Source organism: Panthera pardus, unplaced genomic scaffold (assembly GCF_024362965.1).
Source record: "Panthera pardus isolate Hobbes unplaced genomic scaffold, ASM2436296v1 HiC_scaffold_27, whole genome shotgun sequence".
NCBI classification, from domain to species: Eukaryota; Metazoa; Chordata; class Mammalia; order Carnivora; family Felidae; genus Panthera; species Panthera pardus.
In genome coordinates, this window is record NW_026526843.1 from 93,419,682 (window position 1) to 93,439,259 (window position 19,578).

At 36.9% G+C, this 19,578-nt stretch overlaps 1 protein-coding gene across 1 annotated transcript in view; it reads right to left on the minus strand.

The window, feature by feature from the left end:
• The window catches only part of CFAP47 (cilia and flagella associated protein 47), a 546,469-nt gene that overhangs the window by 54,537 nt on the left and 472,354 nt on the right, over nt 1-19,578 (minus strand). The window contains exons 60-62 of the mRNA XM_053891727.1: nt 9,417-9,576; nt 7,198-7,292; nt 2,658-2,810 (exon numbers count right to left, since the gene is read on the minus strand). Of these exons, the coding sequence (XP_053747702.1) occupies nt 2,658-2,810; nt 7,198-7,292; nt 9,417-9,576 (408 nt within the window). The remainder of the gene's footprint in view (nt 1-2,657; nt 2,811-7,197; nt 7,293-9,416; nt 9,577-19,578) is intronic.

Here is a 19,578-nt window from a genome sequence, read left to right on the forward strand (position 1 = left end):
TCTCAGAATGCTTGTCTGCAAAGAACAAAACCCTAGTTTGAATGATCTATTTTGGAAGACACCAAGGGTGTTTGGAAGAGAAAGAGGATTGACTGATCATGACTGAGCCATGTGTATAAGTTGATGAGTAGGAAGAGAAAGTGGGCCAGAGAAGAGACGAGAAAGGTAGGCATGCAGAGAAAAGCAGACAAAAAAAAAAAAAAAAAAACAACCAAAGAACAAAACTCCTCAGCTTTACATTTTACAACTTCAACAAACGAAGCTAAACAGTAGGACACCTGACATGTTGCCAAGAAAGTGACTGAAACTCTATCCTAAAGAGTGGGGACAGAAGTCTCATGGTAGGAGAGAGATGGGAGGTATGAATTTCCAGGCCCAGAAAAATATTTAACGTATTAAAAGTTTCCAGTAAGGACTTTGGGATGGATTGACAATAGATAGATCTTACCAGTCCATAGTAAATACACTACGGCAGAGTTGCTCCTTGTCTTCCCAATAGTTATGTTTTTCCCTTCTTCTTTTTTGGTAATTTCATCTGGGCCTGGACAAAGAGATTACATCTCCCGGCCTCAGTTGCAGCGAGATGTAGCCATATGACTGAGTTCTGACCAATGAGATGCAAGTAGAAATGACGTGGGCATCTTCAGGTCACAGCTTTAAAGGGAACCAGCTTACTCTCCACTGCAGATGTCCCTGCACAATTGACATGCAGATGAGGACAACACAGTGGATGGTGCAGCAAAGGGAGAAAAGGAACCTGGGTCCCTGGATGATCTCAGGGGACATAGGCACCACACTCCCTGGACCTCCTACAAGTCTAGGCTCTCGTGTGAAAGAGAAATAAGCCTGTCTTGTTTCTTGTTGTTATTTGGTCTTGGTTAAAATAGCTGGTTAAATTCCTGGCAAGTTTCCATCCCTCAGGTGTGGCTGGAAGCACAAGGGGTAAATATCAAATTTATTATGTTGTAACAACCACTGGAGTAGGACTGACTTGAGTTGTGGGCAGCTATCCATATCACCAGAAATTTCTTGAATTGTTTAAAATGAGCATTTATTATTTAATAGAAATAGCCACTAGGGGCTCCTTGGTTGCTCTGTCGGTCAAGCATCAGACTTTGGCTCAGGTCATGGTCTCACAGTTCGTGAGTTTGAGCCCCACACTGGGCTGTGTGCTGACAGCATGAAGCCTGCTTTGGATCTTCTGTCCTCCCCTCTCTGACCCTCCCTGGCTTGCGTGTGCATGCGCACACTCTCTCTCTCTCTCTCAAAAATAAACATTTAAAAAATAGCCACTATTATAAAAAATTAAAAACTATTTTACTCTCTTGTATACTCCTTCTATACTCATGTATTCTAGCACTCTCTTCAGTTATATCTCATTTATATTCTTTTATCACAGAAATAATTAAATCAGACACAAAGATAGTAATATTGAGAGTAAAGTAAAAAACTATAGATATGAATGAGAAAACTATGGAGGATATTTTGTTTCTGCAGAAATTTCACACTTAATTACATGGTTGGTTTGGTTTTTCAAATTATACATAAACATTGATTTTCCCTTTGATTTTAATAAAATACTGTCATAGGAAATTTCCCTTTCAACGTGAAATAGGAGAATTCTACTTTAGGTCATCTGGAAGACAGTTGAAAAACAGATCTTGCATCACTGAGATTTGATTTTGCCAGATCTTCATGTTAATTTTGTGAAAGTTTTCTTTAAGACTTTAAATTTCAGAGGGATTATTATACAAAATTTATTTGAGGATTATATCTAACTTATGTCACATTTTCGATATATTTAAATAAGGAACTTGCAAAAAAATTTTTTTAATGTTTACTTATTGTTTAGAGAGGGAGAGAGAGTGTGAGCAGGAGAGGGGCAGAGAGAGAGGAGACACAGAATCAGAAGCAGGCTCCAGGCTCTGAGATGTCAGCACAGAGTCCCACACGGGGCTTGAACTCACCAACCGTGAGATCATGATCCGAGCCGAACTCAGATACTTAACTGACTGAGCCACCCAGGTGCCCCTAAATAAGGAACATTTTATTGCAGGTTGTATTTCCGAATTTAAAGCTGCAACACATGACTTGAATCATGTTCTTTAAATTAGAAAGAGAGAGTAAAGGAAGAGATTAAAACTGAAAGGGCACTGGGGCTCCTAGATGGCTCAGTCGGTTAAGTGTCCAACTCTTGATTCGGCTCAGGTCATGATCTCCAGTTCATGCCCGGAGTTGAGCTCAAGCCCCGAGTCGGGCTCCACGCTGACAGTGTGGGGCCTGCTTGGGTTTCTCTCTCTCCCTCTCTGCCCCTTGCCTGCTCTCTCTCTCTCTCTCAAAATAAATAAATAAACTTTAATAAAAAATTGAAGGGACATGGAAATTACAGTTTCTACAGTTTTTTCTCTTTTCACTGATGACAGAATCATAACTGATTCTTATAAATCCATTAACAACTATAATTATTTTCCTTTTGGAAATAGCCACTATGTGAAGAAAACAAACATCACTGAACACTTGCGGGGCACTGTTTAATGACATATTGTAACTGAAAAATACTGGGCATGGATTTTCATGTACCTGAATAATCCTGCAATTTAAGGAAACTGAATCTTACTTATTACCATTTTTGATATCCATGACTGTCGTTTTCTTACCGTCCACATCTTCGTCAAATTTACATGAATTTCTTTTTGGAATCACTACAAAATCTGTCGAATCTAAGATAGGATTTTCTCCAAAAAAATCACCAGTCAGCGTGACTTCCACTTCCTCTTCTACCCGCTTCCTGGACTGACATTTTATAACAACTACAGGAGAGAAATATTTCCAGTTGAGATGGAAGAAAATGAATTATGTCATGAAAAATATCCTTTAGCATACTTTGACTTACTGTGTCTGGCATTAATACACACACACACATACCACACACAGTCATGCAATATGTATATACATTGACATTTTAGAAGCAAATAAGAATATTAAATAATATATAAAAATAGTATGACAAGAGGTACTGGAAGGTACACACTGCATTTCAGAAGAGTATATTAGGATGTAAAATTTGATTCAGGAACTGACCTAGTTATGTCAGTAATTCAACTGGTAGTCATGAACACATGAATCTTTCAGCTATCTGTATGTTCATTGTGGTAATTACCAAACTCTACTTATAAAATTATATTACAGCAAACACCTTCAAATCATTTTTAAAAATAAGTTCTGTAACATTTATTTTGTAATAACACTTTAAAAAGATTTCCTACTATTTATTCACTTGTACCTTAAAATTCATGTTTAAATCATTTCAGTAAAATATTTTGATTCTCATTTGTGAATTGCTTTAAATTTACAAAATACACTAATAGGGGCGCTTGGCTGGCTCAGTAAGTAGAGCATGCAACTCTTGGTCTCAGGTTTGTGAGTTCAAGCCCCATGTTGGGTGTAGAGATTGCTTAAAAATAAAATCTTTACAAAAAATACACTAACAGATAAAAATAAAATTTAATGAAGTACTTAAAATTAATGTTAAATTTTAATTACATATTAATTTAACATATAGCATTAAAACTTTATATATTTTTATATAAATTAAATTTCAATGTTTTCTTATATCAAGTATAGAAGAAGTTGTCAGTGATCTTGTGAGAAACCAAAATGTTGTTTCTATGTACAACTACTCATTACACATCGGAGTATTAATGTATTCCTTTGGCATTAGCTCTATAATATCATTGGGCCAAGTATACTAGAGTCCACATGTGGGAAATCAAATAGCCATGTCCTGGGTTAGGAGATTATAGGGAATACATTGCAAAGCAGAACACTGCTTTCTGGCCTTGCTGAAAACAGCAGCCATGCCTTGCTTACCTGGTTAATGTGTATCTAGGGGTTAGGTCCTGCCTATGCTCATAAAGTCCTTAGGCCATGTTATCACATGGAATATTTTACCCGGTCTTAACTTGTTTTTCTGACGTTTTCTATATGTTCTTACTGGCACGTAGCCCACCGACATATTGCTGATTGTTTCCCTAAATGTATGCTCAATAAATGCGGGAGCTTGGCACACCTGGGTGGCTCAGTCAGTGAAGCATCTGACTTAGGCTCAGGTCTTGGTCTCATACTTCATGAGTTTGAGCCCTGCATCCACACGTTGGGCTCTGGGCTGTCAACTCAGAGTCTAGAGCCTGCTTTGGATTCTGTGTCTCCCTCTCTGTCCTTCCTCTGCTTGAGCACTCTCTCTCTCTCTCTCAAAAGTAAATAAACATTAAATAAATAAATAAATAAATAAATAAATAAATAAATAAATAAATAAGGAGCTTGAGAGCAGCTTGGGGAGACTTCCCTCTGCCTCCCTCTCACCTCTCTTGACTTGTACAGAGTCTTTGAGTAATCCTTTCTGCCATCCTCGGCTTGGCTGGACAAAGCCAAAAGCTGAACCCACATCCACATAAATAAAAATATTGTTTCTCAAAAATATATTAACTGTTATATTTTTATCACTTCAGATGCACATAAAACATAAACTTAATATAAGGGATAAAAGGGAATGATAATATAAAAAAGCCTATTTATTAAAAAAAGTTTATTTATTTATTTTGAGAAAGAGAGTGAGCAGGGGACGAGTAAAGAGGGAATCCCAAGCAGGCTCAGCGCTGACATTGCAGAGCCTGATGCGGGGCTCAAACTCACAAATTGTGAGATCATGACCAGACCGAAATCAAGAGTCAGATGCTTAACCAACTGAGCCACCCAGGCACCCCCAAAAAAGCTTTTAAAATGTATTGCACTATACTGTGTGGCACCAATAATACTATAATCATCTAAACTGTACAACTAGATAATGTCCTCCAATTTATGTGTTTTCACCATACATATCACATTTATAGTACAAAAATATATAACATCAATTTATTTTTAATTCTAAAATTTGCAGGTTGGTATTGAACATTTTAGACTTAGAATAAGTAGTGAAATACAAGATGTGGATTAAGAGGGTTGACATGACTGAGGGAAATGTACAAGCTTCTTTGGTTTTAATTAGCTTCAGTCTTAAAGCATTAAATTGGAAATTAGTGTGATCAAAGTTACAATTAGTATCATGTCACTGGTCTTGTCCCTCTAAGTCCTTTGGAAATTAGTGCCCTGGCAATGCACGGATTTCTCAATCACAGTGGATTCACATTCCATTGTCTTCACACTGTGACAGTAGAGGAGTCCTTTTCCAATTATCTGTCCCAATGGATAGGAGCAGATAGGAATACACACACAAAAAAGGTGGCTCATAGAATGACAAAAGTACCCTGGGTTTAAGAATAACCTGAATGACAGACACATAAAAACAGAGGAGAAACAATAAACATCGATGGTGATACAGCTGAGCAGAGAAAGCAATGTGTTATCTCTGATGTGTTCATAAGAATGAAGGATGGACTGTACAGAAAGGAAGCAATATGTATTTATATAATTGTACTCATTTTTTCTTCTCAAGGGCATTTGTAGATAAAAATAATTACTAGAATAGGCTTTAGAATTCTGCTAAAATGATTTAATAACTGGCATACAATCTGTTTCAGAACACTGATGTTACTACGGGGTTGTGCTAACGCGACACAGACTATTTATAGAACTCATACTTAATTTAAAAATCAAGTAATTACCAAGAGAAGTGATTTGATGGAAAATGTCTTTCTGTTTTTGCAGCATGCTTAACTTTCTTTGAAGAAAACTGTGCAAGAAATTTATGCCTTTATGTTTGCATAGGCTTTGTTTCAGACTGAAAGAAAAAAGCCTGCTTTAAAGCTTTAATCTGGGAAAAACAAAACTGTGTCTGCCATCAACATCAGCAACGCTGCTCTTAGTATTTCAACAGAGTAATGTCTAGGCTTTATTACATCACTTTGATCAGATGACTGCATCATAAATTTTGAACCGTTCAGCTCTATGGAAAGTATACAAACAATTTTCTTCTAGAAGGAAATAAAAGAAATGTTTTGGCATTTTGTGAAGCAGTCAGAAGATAATTTAGTATATTTGAAACATTTATGTGTTGATAATTTTTTAACTCAAGAGCAAAAATACTTCAAGTAAAACAAATGACATTTACTGTCAAAGGTACTGCTAGATATGTGGATTTTTACTCCCGTTGAAATTAAACGACACAAGGAAATATGTAACCTTGGCCTTCAATGTATCCAGGGAAACGCTATTATCCACAAGCAAAAGTTAGTATTTTCTCTTCTTTCTCAGTGTGGTGACATAATATACTCCAGCAGAAGACTAACTCTATTTCACTACCAAAGGTTGGTATCAGAAGGAGCAGAAAAATTCAAAATTTCAAGACTGCTTTCAGCTCATCTGTGTTGGTTGAGGGGGGGGGGGGGCTCAAACAGATATCCCTTTGCGCTGCTGAGCAATTCAGCAATCGTTAGTTATGAAGAACTATGCCTAAGGCCTAGTAAGAGGTTGCTTTATGGATATCCAAGAGGAATTGCATTTCTTAGGCTGACTGTGGGAAGAAAATGAGAAAAGCTAGGAATGCAGAAGAAGTGAGAAGAGTATTGAGGAAAGAGAACACAAGGAAGCTTGAGAGAAGTTTGGAGTATGTGGAGAAAAAGAGAGCTCACTGAGAAAGAGAAAGGCCTTTTAAGGGAGGGATTTTATGTTGTGTATATGGTAGTGAAGTGAACCTCCTAGAAACCCTGAGTACATTCTGACCGGTTTTTGGAGGACTTCGTACAAGTTTAGTGTCTGGGACAACTGAGAATAGAGGGATCAGTGTCCCCATTGGATGGTTCTTGGATGAGACTTCAAGTTGCACAGAAGCTGGAATCTGGCAAACAATGTGACCCAAGAACCAAAGTACCTGAGGATCGGATAGATCTAGAGCAGGGCTCTGGGGGCCTCACGACTGTGGGCTACAGGGGCCTGAAGCTAATGTTATTGTAATCTTAGCTGATTTCTAGGTTTCACCAACTGGAAGAACAAGAGGACATGGTATGGTTTGGTGGAAGGATCGTTGGACTTACTGTGAGGAGACCAGAATCGGTCCCAGTGCTCCCATCAGTAGGGCTGTTCAGTTCATGACTTTCTTTGCACCTTCATCCTCTCACTTGTATAAGAAGAGGTGGGAATAAGGGAACCTCTATGATTGATCCCTTTGAATCCTGGTATTCCCGGATTCTAAAATATACCTACCTGGAGGGCATTTAGGATATAGTGCCTGTGGGAGTCCAAGAATAGGGTATATCCAGTGTATTTCTGGGATTTCTCCACTTGCTGTTCCCATTGTTCTAATGAGAAATTAAATGAGGAAGAGTGAACAAAAACTATGAACACTTTGAATACTAGCATAAAAGAGAATATTCATTTTTAACCTAATGGGATTTTAGCACAGCTCATGAATTTAAACTTCAGTAGAGAAAAACTATGAAATACAAATCATTTTCTGCAAATGTTATAAACATGTCAAAGCAAACCCTGGGAAATTATCACAAAGAAAAATGTAACACAACCATCATGAGATGGAAGTTAAAATTGAAGAACTTTCCCCCTACTTTTAAAAGTCAGTATTGGCATTTATTGATATGACTAAAACATGATTTATCAGAGGTAACACAGGTCCTGTGGGTTGTATTCTAAATTGCACAGGTGAGGCATAAAACACAAAAATGCCATTGAGTACAGGACTTCAGAAGGCGACAAGGAATTTACTTTTGGGGGGATATCAGCTAAAAGAAAGAGGGCATTTGTGAAAACCATCAAGATGACAACAGTACTAGGACATGGTTCTGGTCATTGCTGAAATGGGCTTTTCTTGTTAGAAACGAAACATAAGACACAGCAGGCAGGACCAGCTGCATGAGCATGTGACCTGTGCAACAAATAGCACGAGGACCCCATGTTTAGAATTGGTCCATGCGTGTTTAACACATAGCGATAAGTGCTTTGAAATTCTTAACCATTTTGAACAAAGGCCCCCACATTTTCATTTTACATTGGGATCCACAAATAGACAGGCAGTCCTGACTGTAGGAATGGTAAAAATTGTGGCAGAATGGACACTAATGGGTTCACAGGAAAGAATTTTCTTTTAATGTTTATTTTTGAGAGAGAGAGAGAGAGAGAGAGAGAGAGAACACACACATGCAAGCAGGGGAGGGGCAGAGAAAGAGGAGAATAGAGGATGGGAAGTGGGCTCTGTGCTGACAGGAGAGAACACGACACGGGGTTCAAACTCATGAACTGTGAGATCATGACTTGAGCTGAATGAAGTCAGACACTTAACCAACTGATCCACCCAGGCAACCCAAGAATTTTTTTAAATGTGGAAAAGAGGGGCGCCTGGGTGGCTCAGTCGGTTAAGCATCCAATTCTTAAGTTTGACTCATGTCATGATCTCACAGTTTGTGAGTTAGAGCCCCGCACTAGGCTCTGTGCTGACAGCATGGAACCAGCTTGGGATTCTCTCTCTCTCTCTCTCTCTCTCTCTCTTTCTCTCTCTCTCTCTCTCTCTCTGCACCTCCCCCATTCATGCTCTCCCTCTCTCTCAAAATAAATAAATAAAACTTTAAAAAAATGTGGAAAAGAAATAGGCACCCATAGGAAGAATTTTGTTTTAATTAAGATTTCTAGATTGTTATTTAATTAAACTATAAAAGCAGAGAAAACATAGTTTGATCATTATTGGAGTTTGCTTAAAATTCAGTGAAGTAAAGAAGGGACAGGCGGCCCACATCCTGCAAGGACACAGTATGGCAGTAGTCAGGCCAGTGTTTGCTCAGGGTGTCATACCTCCTGGCACAGTGCCATCACTTGGTAAATGCCAGTATCACAAGTCCTATAGTTGGCCAAGACAAGCTATTTCAGGTTGTTCTCTAGAGATTTATTATTTGGCGTCTCAGCAGTAACTGTTTTCCCAGTCAAAAAGGAGTCCTTTGCACGTCTCTGTGATTCACTGACATGATACTTAAGGTTGACTTTTTCATCACCCTGAACTTCAAATCACTCTGAACGTCAAGTGATATATACTATGCCCATATAACAAATGTATTTTCCTCTTCCGAACATATAAATGTCAACACTTCAGAGAATTTAAAATCATGGACTTTACGTTACATAACACAGAAAGGAAAGTGATCATGTCAATGCCAATCAAAATAAAATCATTTTCCTTAAATGTCCTTATTTAAAAGTTACCTTTTGGGGGCACCTGGATGGCTCAGTTGGTTAAGCATCCGACTTCAGCTCAGATCATGATCTCCCAGCTCGTGAGCTCAAGCCCCACATCAGGCTCGCTGCTGTTAGTGCAGAGCCCACTGGGATCCTCTGTCTCCCTCTCTTTCTGCCCCTCTCCCACTTGTGCACTCTCTCTCAAAAATAAATAAAACAATTAAAAATAAATATATATAAGTTACCTTTTCATTTCTGTGTCTAATTCTTCAAAATTGTCAATAGGCCAACTTTCTCTATTTGCCCTCATCATTTGAACAATGACCATTGTTCTGTGTAATTTCATAGTGTTGGGCATAAATAACACTGGGATATCTATATTCTCTTTAGGAGGCAATGTGATTCCTGTAAAAAACACAATTAATTTTTAATGTGGTAAACATTTTCAGAGTATAATTTTAACAGCAGAAAATAATCTCCTAATTCTTTTACTGGTTATCGGTTTTTCATAATCACTTCGGAACAAGAAAATGCATTATGCTAAATAATAAGGGCACTTCACTGGCTTCACTAATTTTCCTCAAATGCCATCAATGCTATTAAAAAAACACATTTTAACCTGAGGCAAGAAGCCTCTCCTGAAGAGGCTGGAAGGGATGAGGAAATGTTGAGAATTCTGGCTTGTGTTTCCCAGAGTGATAAAAGAACCATAAAACCCATGAGTCTTTTCAAGTCTTACTACATTTTCCAAAAGCCAAAGTACTGCAATTTTTGACACTTTAATTTTTTGTCTTTTTTTTTTTTTCTAGACCATAACAGTGCCAGGTTTCTGCTTGGAGCACCAAAATTGTTACCAGCAACCTGTTCATTTATTTACTTGATCCATGAGGGAAGCTGAAGCTTATTTGTGAAAGAAAGGCCAGGTTGTAAAAACCAGAAGACAGAAACACCGACAGCATTTTCTTGTGTTCTAACGGATTCGACTTTTTCAACCTTTGCTCTGCATAAGAACCACCTGCAAAACTTGTAAGATATGAGCTTACTAAGCCCCAACTATATATTCTGATTTATTCAGACTGGGCTGGGGCCCAAAAGCTCCATGTGTAAGTAGCTCCTCACGGAATCCAGAAGCAGATGGTCATGTGACCACACTTGGAAAAAAACATGCACATCCTACCTATTGGACAAGTACTGGGATGTCCTCCTTTATTTTGAAGAATAACACTATTTCTTTATAAGAAAATAAAAGATTACTGACTACATACTGTTTTTTAAAAATTCTTTGTTATAAAATCAATGATTTTCAGCCATTTTGTCTCAGATGAAAACACTGCACTAAACTATTAAAGACATCAAGAAAGGAAACAGAAAATGGCCCCTCCGCAAAACATCCCGCCTCCAAATTCTTACAAATTTTTCTTTTCTTTTCTTTTCTCTTCTTTTATTTATTTTTAATGTTTATTTACTTTTGAGACAGAGACAGAGCGTGAGCAGGGGAGCGGCAGAGAGAGAGAGAGAGGGAGACACAGAATCCGAAACAGGCTCCAGGCTCTGAGCTGTCAGCACAGAGCCTGACGCTGGGCTTGAACCCACGACTGTGAGATCATGACCTGAGCCAAAGTTGGATGCTTAGCCGACTGAGTCACCCAGGTGCCCCCAAATTTTCAAATTTTAAATTTTAGTTCTTCAGGAAATGAAAATGTTCTTATGTCTCCTATCATAGTTAATAACAATAACTAATATGATTACCACTTAGTATTTATTGAGTACTCACTATATGCCAGGCTCTGTGCTAAGTATTTTTCACACAATACCTCACTGCATTCTCAGAAAATCACTGTAAATTCTGTGCTACTATGTTTCTTATTTTAGAGGTGGAGGAATTGAGACAATTTGCCAAAGTCCCAAAGAAAGACTGTGTGGCTTACTAAGACATCTAAACAATGTCTGTCACTTTCAACGCCATCCTTATGAACTCTAGATGTTTAATGAATCATTGCAGTCAAATGGATAAAAGTAGCAAGAGCTGGAATAGGATAAAAAGAGTAAGAGCGGCATTAAATAAACCATCCCTGTATCCCTAAGGAAATCAAATTAAGAAGTGATCATTTACCCTTACAAAATTTTATGTTATCAGTAAAAATAGATTTTAGAATGACTGAAAATAAAACCTAGACATTTAGATGATATAAGGAGTCAAGACAAAGATACAAAAGAGTAATTCATTGCCAACCACCATGCTTTCTTATAATGTTTGTATTGAAAGTGTGGAAAGACAGTGCTATGATAAATAAGCCCATTTAATTAAAAATCCAATAGCCTATTTGCAGCCATAATGTTTTAGCAGTCTACAAGTAGACACAGTTCTCTGCTGAAGTGATCATAAGTTTCTTTAATTATTATATGCTTGAATAGTAAGAAGCACTGTGTTGTTATTACGTGAAATCACTAAAATTTAACATCAACAAGAACTTTGAGAATTTATCAAGTTCATCTTGTGTCTCACAAACGAGTTTTATTTTCGTGGTTTTCCCACTATCCTGTGCAACACTTTGAGTAGAGACAGGAAAGCTGTTCTCACTTCTATCTGCTAAAAAATCTACCCGTGGTTTCTTAATACCTATATGCTTTCATTTTTATGGTTCTTTGATCCGTTGGTAACTTATCCATACGTATGAAATGAAGAAGAACGTTTCCAAGGTTACCGATTTCCTATGGGGGACTACTTATACAAACTCACTTATTTAAAAGTTCACTGATTTGCAATGCTGCCTTCATGGCATGTGCATACATATTTGACTCTTTTCCTGGATTCCTTAGATTTCTTTGGTCTTTCTCTTCATTAGTAAGTGACACATTGTCGTAATTATAGATGCTTTATTTTCTAGTGGGACTAACTGACTCCTCCTACAACTCATTTTGTAAAAGAATTTTTCTACATTTGAAATACACAGTTAGTTCCAGGAAATGGATGGGGTAGCAAATAGTACTTTTTTTTTTATATTTTTTTTTTCAACGTTTTTTATTTATTTTTGGGACAGAGAGAGACAGAGCATGAACGGGGGAGGGGCAGAGAGAGAGGGAGACACAGAATCGGAAACAGGCTCCAGGCTCCGAGCCATCAGCCCAGAGACTGACGCGGGGCTCGAACTCACGGACCGCGAGATCGTGACCTGGCTGAAGTCGGACGCTTAACCGACTGCGCCACCCAGGCGCCCCGCAAATAGTACTTTTAATGGAATCATCCTACATTTATACTTTTGGGATCACTGACATTTTGTCTATTCATGATCCACCCAAGGGCAAGAATATGGCCTTTATTTTATATTTCTCATCTGGGCATTGCATGACGTGCTTCTAAATTCTTGGAAGAGCTTTTCAGATAGTTTTACTTTTCAGACTTGCTAGAGTCTTATATTGGCATTTTCATATGTATTTAGCAGGAGGGTGAGAGAAACCACGTTAGTTTTTTCTATCTTCTGACTAGGAAATCCAGCTAGTATGATGATCACTATACTCATTAGGTTGATAAACATATTCTAAACTCAAAATATTTTCTGAACCTATCTCTGTTTTATTCCATTTCCATAGAGGAAGCACACAAACTAACTGCACCCATATTTATTTTTTTCCATTACAGTTATCATTCTTGAGGTTTGAAACCCTAATAAGGGTTTTAAAAATGCACATTTTATTTTACATAATTAATTTTATGGACTTATATATTTTATGAGAGGTTTAACATTATTTATAGAATTTTTCAAAACCCTGATAGTACTTCACGCTTAGTGTCTGGGAAATGTTACAAAGCGTGATATTACTGTTTTACCTTTAAAATCTCCTATGGCCTCATTGCACTTAGCATTCAAATTTTATTCAGTATATTTTAAAACTGCTATTTTGATTGCTCTTTTGATTAAAGGTGTTAGAAATATTTATGCACTGATCTCCCATTTGAAATATAGAAGTTGTACAATGCTTTAATGGCTATGAGATTTCCTGCCTTCTTAGAAGAAAATCTTCTCAAGAGAGTAAAATGAGCATAATCCTCATTTTAGTAATGGAAGTATTTCATCCTGGGAGAGTCATGTTTAATCACTTTAGTGGTATGACATTACTGCTTCCCACAGCATAATTTCTAATATTTAGCATGGCATTAGAAATGGCCCATGTCAGGTAATCAAAGAGATACTACGAAACATATTAGCACTCTGAGCCATGCTATTATTTTTGTTATAGTGGTTTATTTTAAATAAGAGTACAAGTTTAAAATTTTAATTTAATTTTATTTTAATTTTTTTTTTTTCAACGTTTTTTAATTTATTTTTGGGACAGAGAGAGACAGAAAAATTTTAATTTTAAATAAGAGTACAAGATGAACATGGCTTTTCATTAACCATTTTCTTTTTTTTTTTTTTTAAGTTTATTTTGAGAGAGACAGAGAGAGACAGAGAGAGAGAGAGAGAGAAGGGGAGGGGAGAGAGAGAATCCCAAGCAAGCTCCAAGCTCAGCGCAGAGCCTGACAAGGGGCCCGAACTGTGAGATCATGACCTGAGCTGAGATGAAGAGTTGGATGTTTAACCAACTGAACCAACCAGTCGCCCCTCATCAACCATTTTCAAACATGAAATCTATCTACTTTCTACTTGGATACTTCATACTTTCAATAACTGATTTCAAATATCTTTAAATTATGATTAATAATGGCACTGATATGGTGAAGTCCTGATTTCCTGTATCTCAGAACTTAAGGCCTTGGACTTAAGGCCTTTAAAGAGGTGGTTAAGTTAAAATAAGACTGTTAGAGTGGGCCCTAATCCAATATGGCTGGTGTCCTTATAAAAAGGTCAGATACAAAGTCAGATACAAAGACACACACCAGGTATGTGCACACCCCAAAGGAAAGACCATGTGAGGACACAGTGGGAAGGCAATCATACCTCAGAAGAAACCAGCCACACCCCCCCCCCCCCCCCCGCCACTGATTGCTTGATCTTGGACCTTAATCTGTAGAACTGTGAGAAAATAAATTTATCTTGTTTAAGCCACCCAGTCTACTATTTAGTTATTGCAGTCCTAGCAAACTAATGCATGAAATTGCCTTTTCTTTTGTTATGCTAGAGGCTGAGGCATGGGATGCCACTGAATTTGCTTACAGAAATTCAAATTCCAGGCTCTCAAAACATAGGGCAGATGAAGAAACTTGACTCTGTTATTTGGCTGCTATAATCACGGAAAAGCTAGAGATGAAGCATTCTTCCCTTCCTACGTGTACCTCATCAAATGAATGGGGCATCTAATGAACGGCAAGAAAAGCATTTCAGAGATTGTGTTTCCTTTGTGAAGGATTAAAGCCTGTTGCTGCTTTACTCCATCTTTTGACGAGCTAGCTAATGCTTGAGCTTTAATGAAGTTGTCCAAAGAAGACACTATCAATGGGGCTAGTATAGAAAAAGCAAGCACTAAGTGGAAGGTTATATTTGATAAAATGGGTAACTGGGGAAAAGATACAAATCCATGCTTACTAGAAAAAAAATGTTAAGTTTGAGACATAAAATGTTTTAAAAGATTTTGGAGTTATTCAACACAAATATGATTGCTAAGGTAAATTTTACACCATGAACTAAGCACCTGTAAGTTCACGTTTTGTGTTTGCTTTTTAAATCCAAGAATACATTAGCAAGAATAAAAACAAAGTAATACTTAAAGAAAATATTGATTTTCATGTAAACACTTCATTGTCGGCTCAAAATGAATGAAAAATTCACTATCAGAGTCTCCCGACCAGACACACAGTGAAGGAGAGAATTTTCTATGATTGAAGGCCATCAAATACATGCCACACAAACACTGATGGTGATGACAGCGGGGTTTTGAGCTTTACGGGAGTGTGTGGAACAGAATACCTTAATGTTCTTTCCAGCTGTAATACCCTATGATAACATGTTTCCTTATAAACATAGAAAATAGAAAACATATAAAATAGAAAAGATAAGATTAAAAAAATTAATGTTAGGGAATTGAATATTTTCTTGGAAAGTACCTATTTTTAATTTCAATTAAAATTACCCACAGAAAATTTTAAAATAAAATCATGTCTACTACTACAGCAAATATACCTTATCAATCAATTACCATGTCCTCCTTGCCCCTGCACCATGCTAAGTAGTGTGTGTGTGTATGGGTGTGTGCAAACATGCATATGTGTATGTATGTGTGTGTAAGATCTCTCTCCTTACCTGCAGGAATATTCTATGATACAGTGTAGAGCATGAGCTTTAGAAGTTTAAATCTTTGCTCTGTTACTCACTAGCACTGGGAAAGTTACTTCAATTTCCGAGATTTTCCTCTCATGAAAAAGGAAGCTAATATAATATACATATCAAGGTTTTGCTATGGTGAAGGTACTACTCCAGTTCCATCCACATAATCCCATTTTGTACAGTATACATTGATTCTACATTATTTTATACTTTCACTTGTTCATTCAAAAAATACTGTGGGCCATGCACTATAATAAGCACTAGGGATAAAATAGTGAAAAAAAAATATATCCTCTGCTTTCCTGAGTCATGCATTCCAGAATGCATTAGGAGTCAAATAAATAAAATGTATTTATATGTATGGTGCAAATAAAACAATAAAGGGTGAGAGAGTCAGTAAGGCCTCTCTGATAAAGTGTCATTTGCACAGAGCACCTAAGGAAGTTTGAGAAGCCTTGTGGACATCGGTAGCGGGCACTGTGGAGATAGCGCATGGCTATATGAATTGGATTTAAGGAGAGGATGAAGCTGGGTCTATCAACTTAGAAGTTCTTAGAATCTCATGTGTGATTGAATGAGGAGATCTCGTCAAGAATGAGCGTGGATAGAAATGAAGAGAAGACTGAGCCTTGGGCCTCCAGGAAGTCAGGGGGACAGGAACAGGAATCTCTTTTAGAATATTTACCTGTATTTCTGCAACTAACAAAATTGCATAAAATGGCCAAAAAAGGGGGCACCGTGCCTTGGGTTCCACTTTACAAGCCCAGTCCTTATAAACTATTTTAATAAGTTCAATTTCTGTTGTCTGCATGGAAATATTCTAGTGGCATAAGTGGGTCTAAATTTCAGGTTATAGAGACTTTTCTAAGGGGCAGGCATCCAGATATTTGTGCATAAGAAAAGCTGTAGCTTTGTGTTTTACAACAAAATTAGTAGCTTCACTGCCTAGCTAAGAAATCCACCTGCTTTATGCTATAAATCATAATTACAAATCTGTGTGATTGGAACTTGTGCTTATTTGTGTGAAAAATTGGTCATTTGACATAATAGGAAGAGAAATTTTATTAAAAATGTGAAATCATGCTCAGCTGCTGACATAATTTAATAAACATTCATGATAATTATCTGGAGAACTGGGCATGCTTTACGTTACGCAGCAGCACATACAGTAAATGTCACTAAGCACTGAGCTCTTAAAGATAGTCTCTAATTCATAAGTAGCAATAGTTTCAAAAACATATTATTACTGCAAATAACATCTTTAGTTACTACAGATATCAAACACAGTGTATGTCTTTATCCTTTAGACTATTCCCTTATAACATGATATCATCCATATACAGTACAAAAATATTGGAAATAATTATAAACATGCAGTTGTAGAAAACGAAAGAGAGATCCCATGTACCCTTTACCCAGTTATCTCTCATGGTAACATCTTGCAAAACTATAAAACAATATAAAAACCAAAATACTTATATTGATATAGACAAGATATAGAAAAGTTTCATCACCACAAAGATCCCTCTGGTTGACCTTTTATAGACACCCTACAGGAACCCCTACTCCATCCCTGAATCATTACAACCACTAATTTATTCTCCATTTCCATAAATTTTTCACATAAAGAATGTTAAATAAATGGAATCTTACCATAAGTAAATTTTTGAGGTTGGCTTTTTCACTCAGCAAAATTCCCTGGGCATTCAATCAAGTTGTGCTTATCAATGCTTCATTCTTTTGTGTTGCCATACTTTCTATTGCTGTACTTCATGTTATGGACTGACCAGTTTGTTTAACCATTCACCCATTGAAGGGCATCTAAGTTGTTTGCGGATTTAGGCTATTATAATAAATCTGCCATGAATATTCTGCACACCCTTACCATTCCCACCAGCAGTGTATGAGCGATCCAGTTTCTTTACATCTTTCCCAACATTTTATGTTGTTAGTGTTTTTTATTTTAACCATTCTAATGTGTTTGTAGTAAAATCTCATTGTGGTTTTATTCTGCATTTCCCTAAAGACTAATTGTATTGAACACCTTTTCATGTGCTTACCAACCATCAGTATATTCTCTTTGGTTAAATACGTATTCATGTTCTTTGATCATTTTTTAATTTAATTGTATTTTTATTAGTGAGTTTTCAGTACATTTTATATATTCTAGATACTAACCCTTTATCACAAGTTTTGCAAACACTGTCTCCCAGTTTGTAGTTTTCCATTTCATCACCATCTCATGGGCTTTTACAGAGGAAAATATTTTAGTGCGATGATGTCCAATTTATTAATTTTTCCTCCTTTGGAATTTGCTATTAATGAAATATAAGAACTATTTGCTTAGCACTGTGTGCGTTAAATTTGCAGAAGGTGTGAGCATCTTGTCAGGAACTGCATTATAAACCTGTGGATGAGTTTGGATAGAACTGACATCTTTACTATATTGAGTTTTGCAACTCATGAATACAGCATATCTCTCAATTTCTTTATATTTTGTTTGATTTTGTCATTTTCAGTTTATAGGTCATATATATGTTTTGTTAGATTTATTTCCAAGTATTTTATTTACTTGGAGAGACTGTAAATGGTGTTATGTTTTTACTCTCAGCTTCCATGTTTTCACTACCAGTATATATAAATATGATCTGTGCATGTGTGCTATGTTGTTCTTGTTTACTGTAGCCCTGCGGAACTCACCTTCTACAAATCTTTCTTTTTCTTTTTTTTAAAGATCCCTTAGGATTTCCTGGCAGACAATGATGTGATATGAAAATAAGGACAGTTTATTTCTTCCTTTGCATTCCATTTGCCTTCTCCCTTTGCTTGCCTTTTTGTACTGGCTAGGACATCCAGTAGTATGCTAAATAAGTGATGAGAATGGCATCCTTGTGTTGCTGCCTATTTTAGAGAGAAAGTACTCAATGTTTTATAATTGAATTCAACATTTGCTATCATTTTATCAAGTCAGCTCTTTATCAGGTTGAGAAAATTCCCTTTTATTCTTAGGTTGTAAAGAGTTTTCTAAGAAATTGATATTGGGTTTATTCAAATGCTTTTTATATTGATCGGCATGCAGTTTCTTCTCCCCTTAATCTTTTTTTTAATTAAAAAAATTTTTTTAACGTTTATTTATTATTGAGAGACAGAGAGAGACAGAGCATGAGCAGGGGAGGGGCAGAGGGAGAGGGAGACACAGAATTCGAAGCAGGCTCCAGGCTCTGAGCTGTCAGCACAGAGCCTGATGCAGGGCTGGAACTCAAGGACCGCGAGATCGTGACCTGAGCTGAAGTCGGACGTTCAACCGACTGAGCCACCCAGGCACCCCTCCCCTTAATCTTTTTAACAGGGTGGATTACATTAATGAAATTTCAAATACTGAACCAGCCTTTCTATGTGGAATAAACCCCATCTGGTTGTGGGCATATTTTTTGTTATATGGTGATGGATTCAATTTACTGATATTTTGTTAAAGATCTTTGTGCCTAATTTCATCAACAGTATTAGTCTGTAGTTTTCTTTGATTATGGTTTTCTGGGGTTTGTGTCAGGGTAATGCTGGCCACAGAATATGTTAAAGTGTTTCTTCTTCTCCTCCTCCTTCTTTTTTATAACAGTTTGAGAACGATTAATGTTAATTCTTAAAATGTTTCAAAGAATTTGCCATTGAGGCCATCTAGGCCTGAAAATTTCTTTTTGGAAGTTTCTCGATTATGAATTCAATTTCTTTAATAGCTATATGACTATTCATATTATCTATTTCATCTTTGGTGAATTCTAGCAGTTTGGTATTCACTAGAAATGGATCATTTTTTTTCCCCCTAAGTTGTTGGGTTTATGTGTTTACAGATGCCTGTAACACTACTTTATTTCTTTCATGTCTTATGTTATGTGTGGTGACACTGTCATGAGTTACTTGAACATATTTTAGGATTCTAACTGATTTATGGTACTTTTGAGTATATTCATATTATATTCTTAGTTCTTCTCTATTTTTGTTTAAGTTTATTTATTTATTTTGAGAGAGAAAGAGTAGGGGAGGGGCAGGGAGAGAGAGAGAGAGAGAGAGAGAGAGAGAGAGAATACCATGCAGGCTCCACGCTGTCAGTGCAGAGCCTCACATGGGGCTTGAACTCACAAGCTGT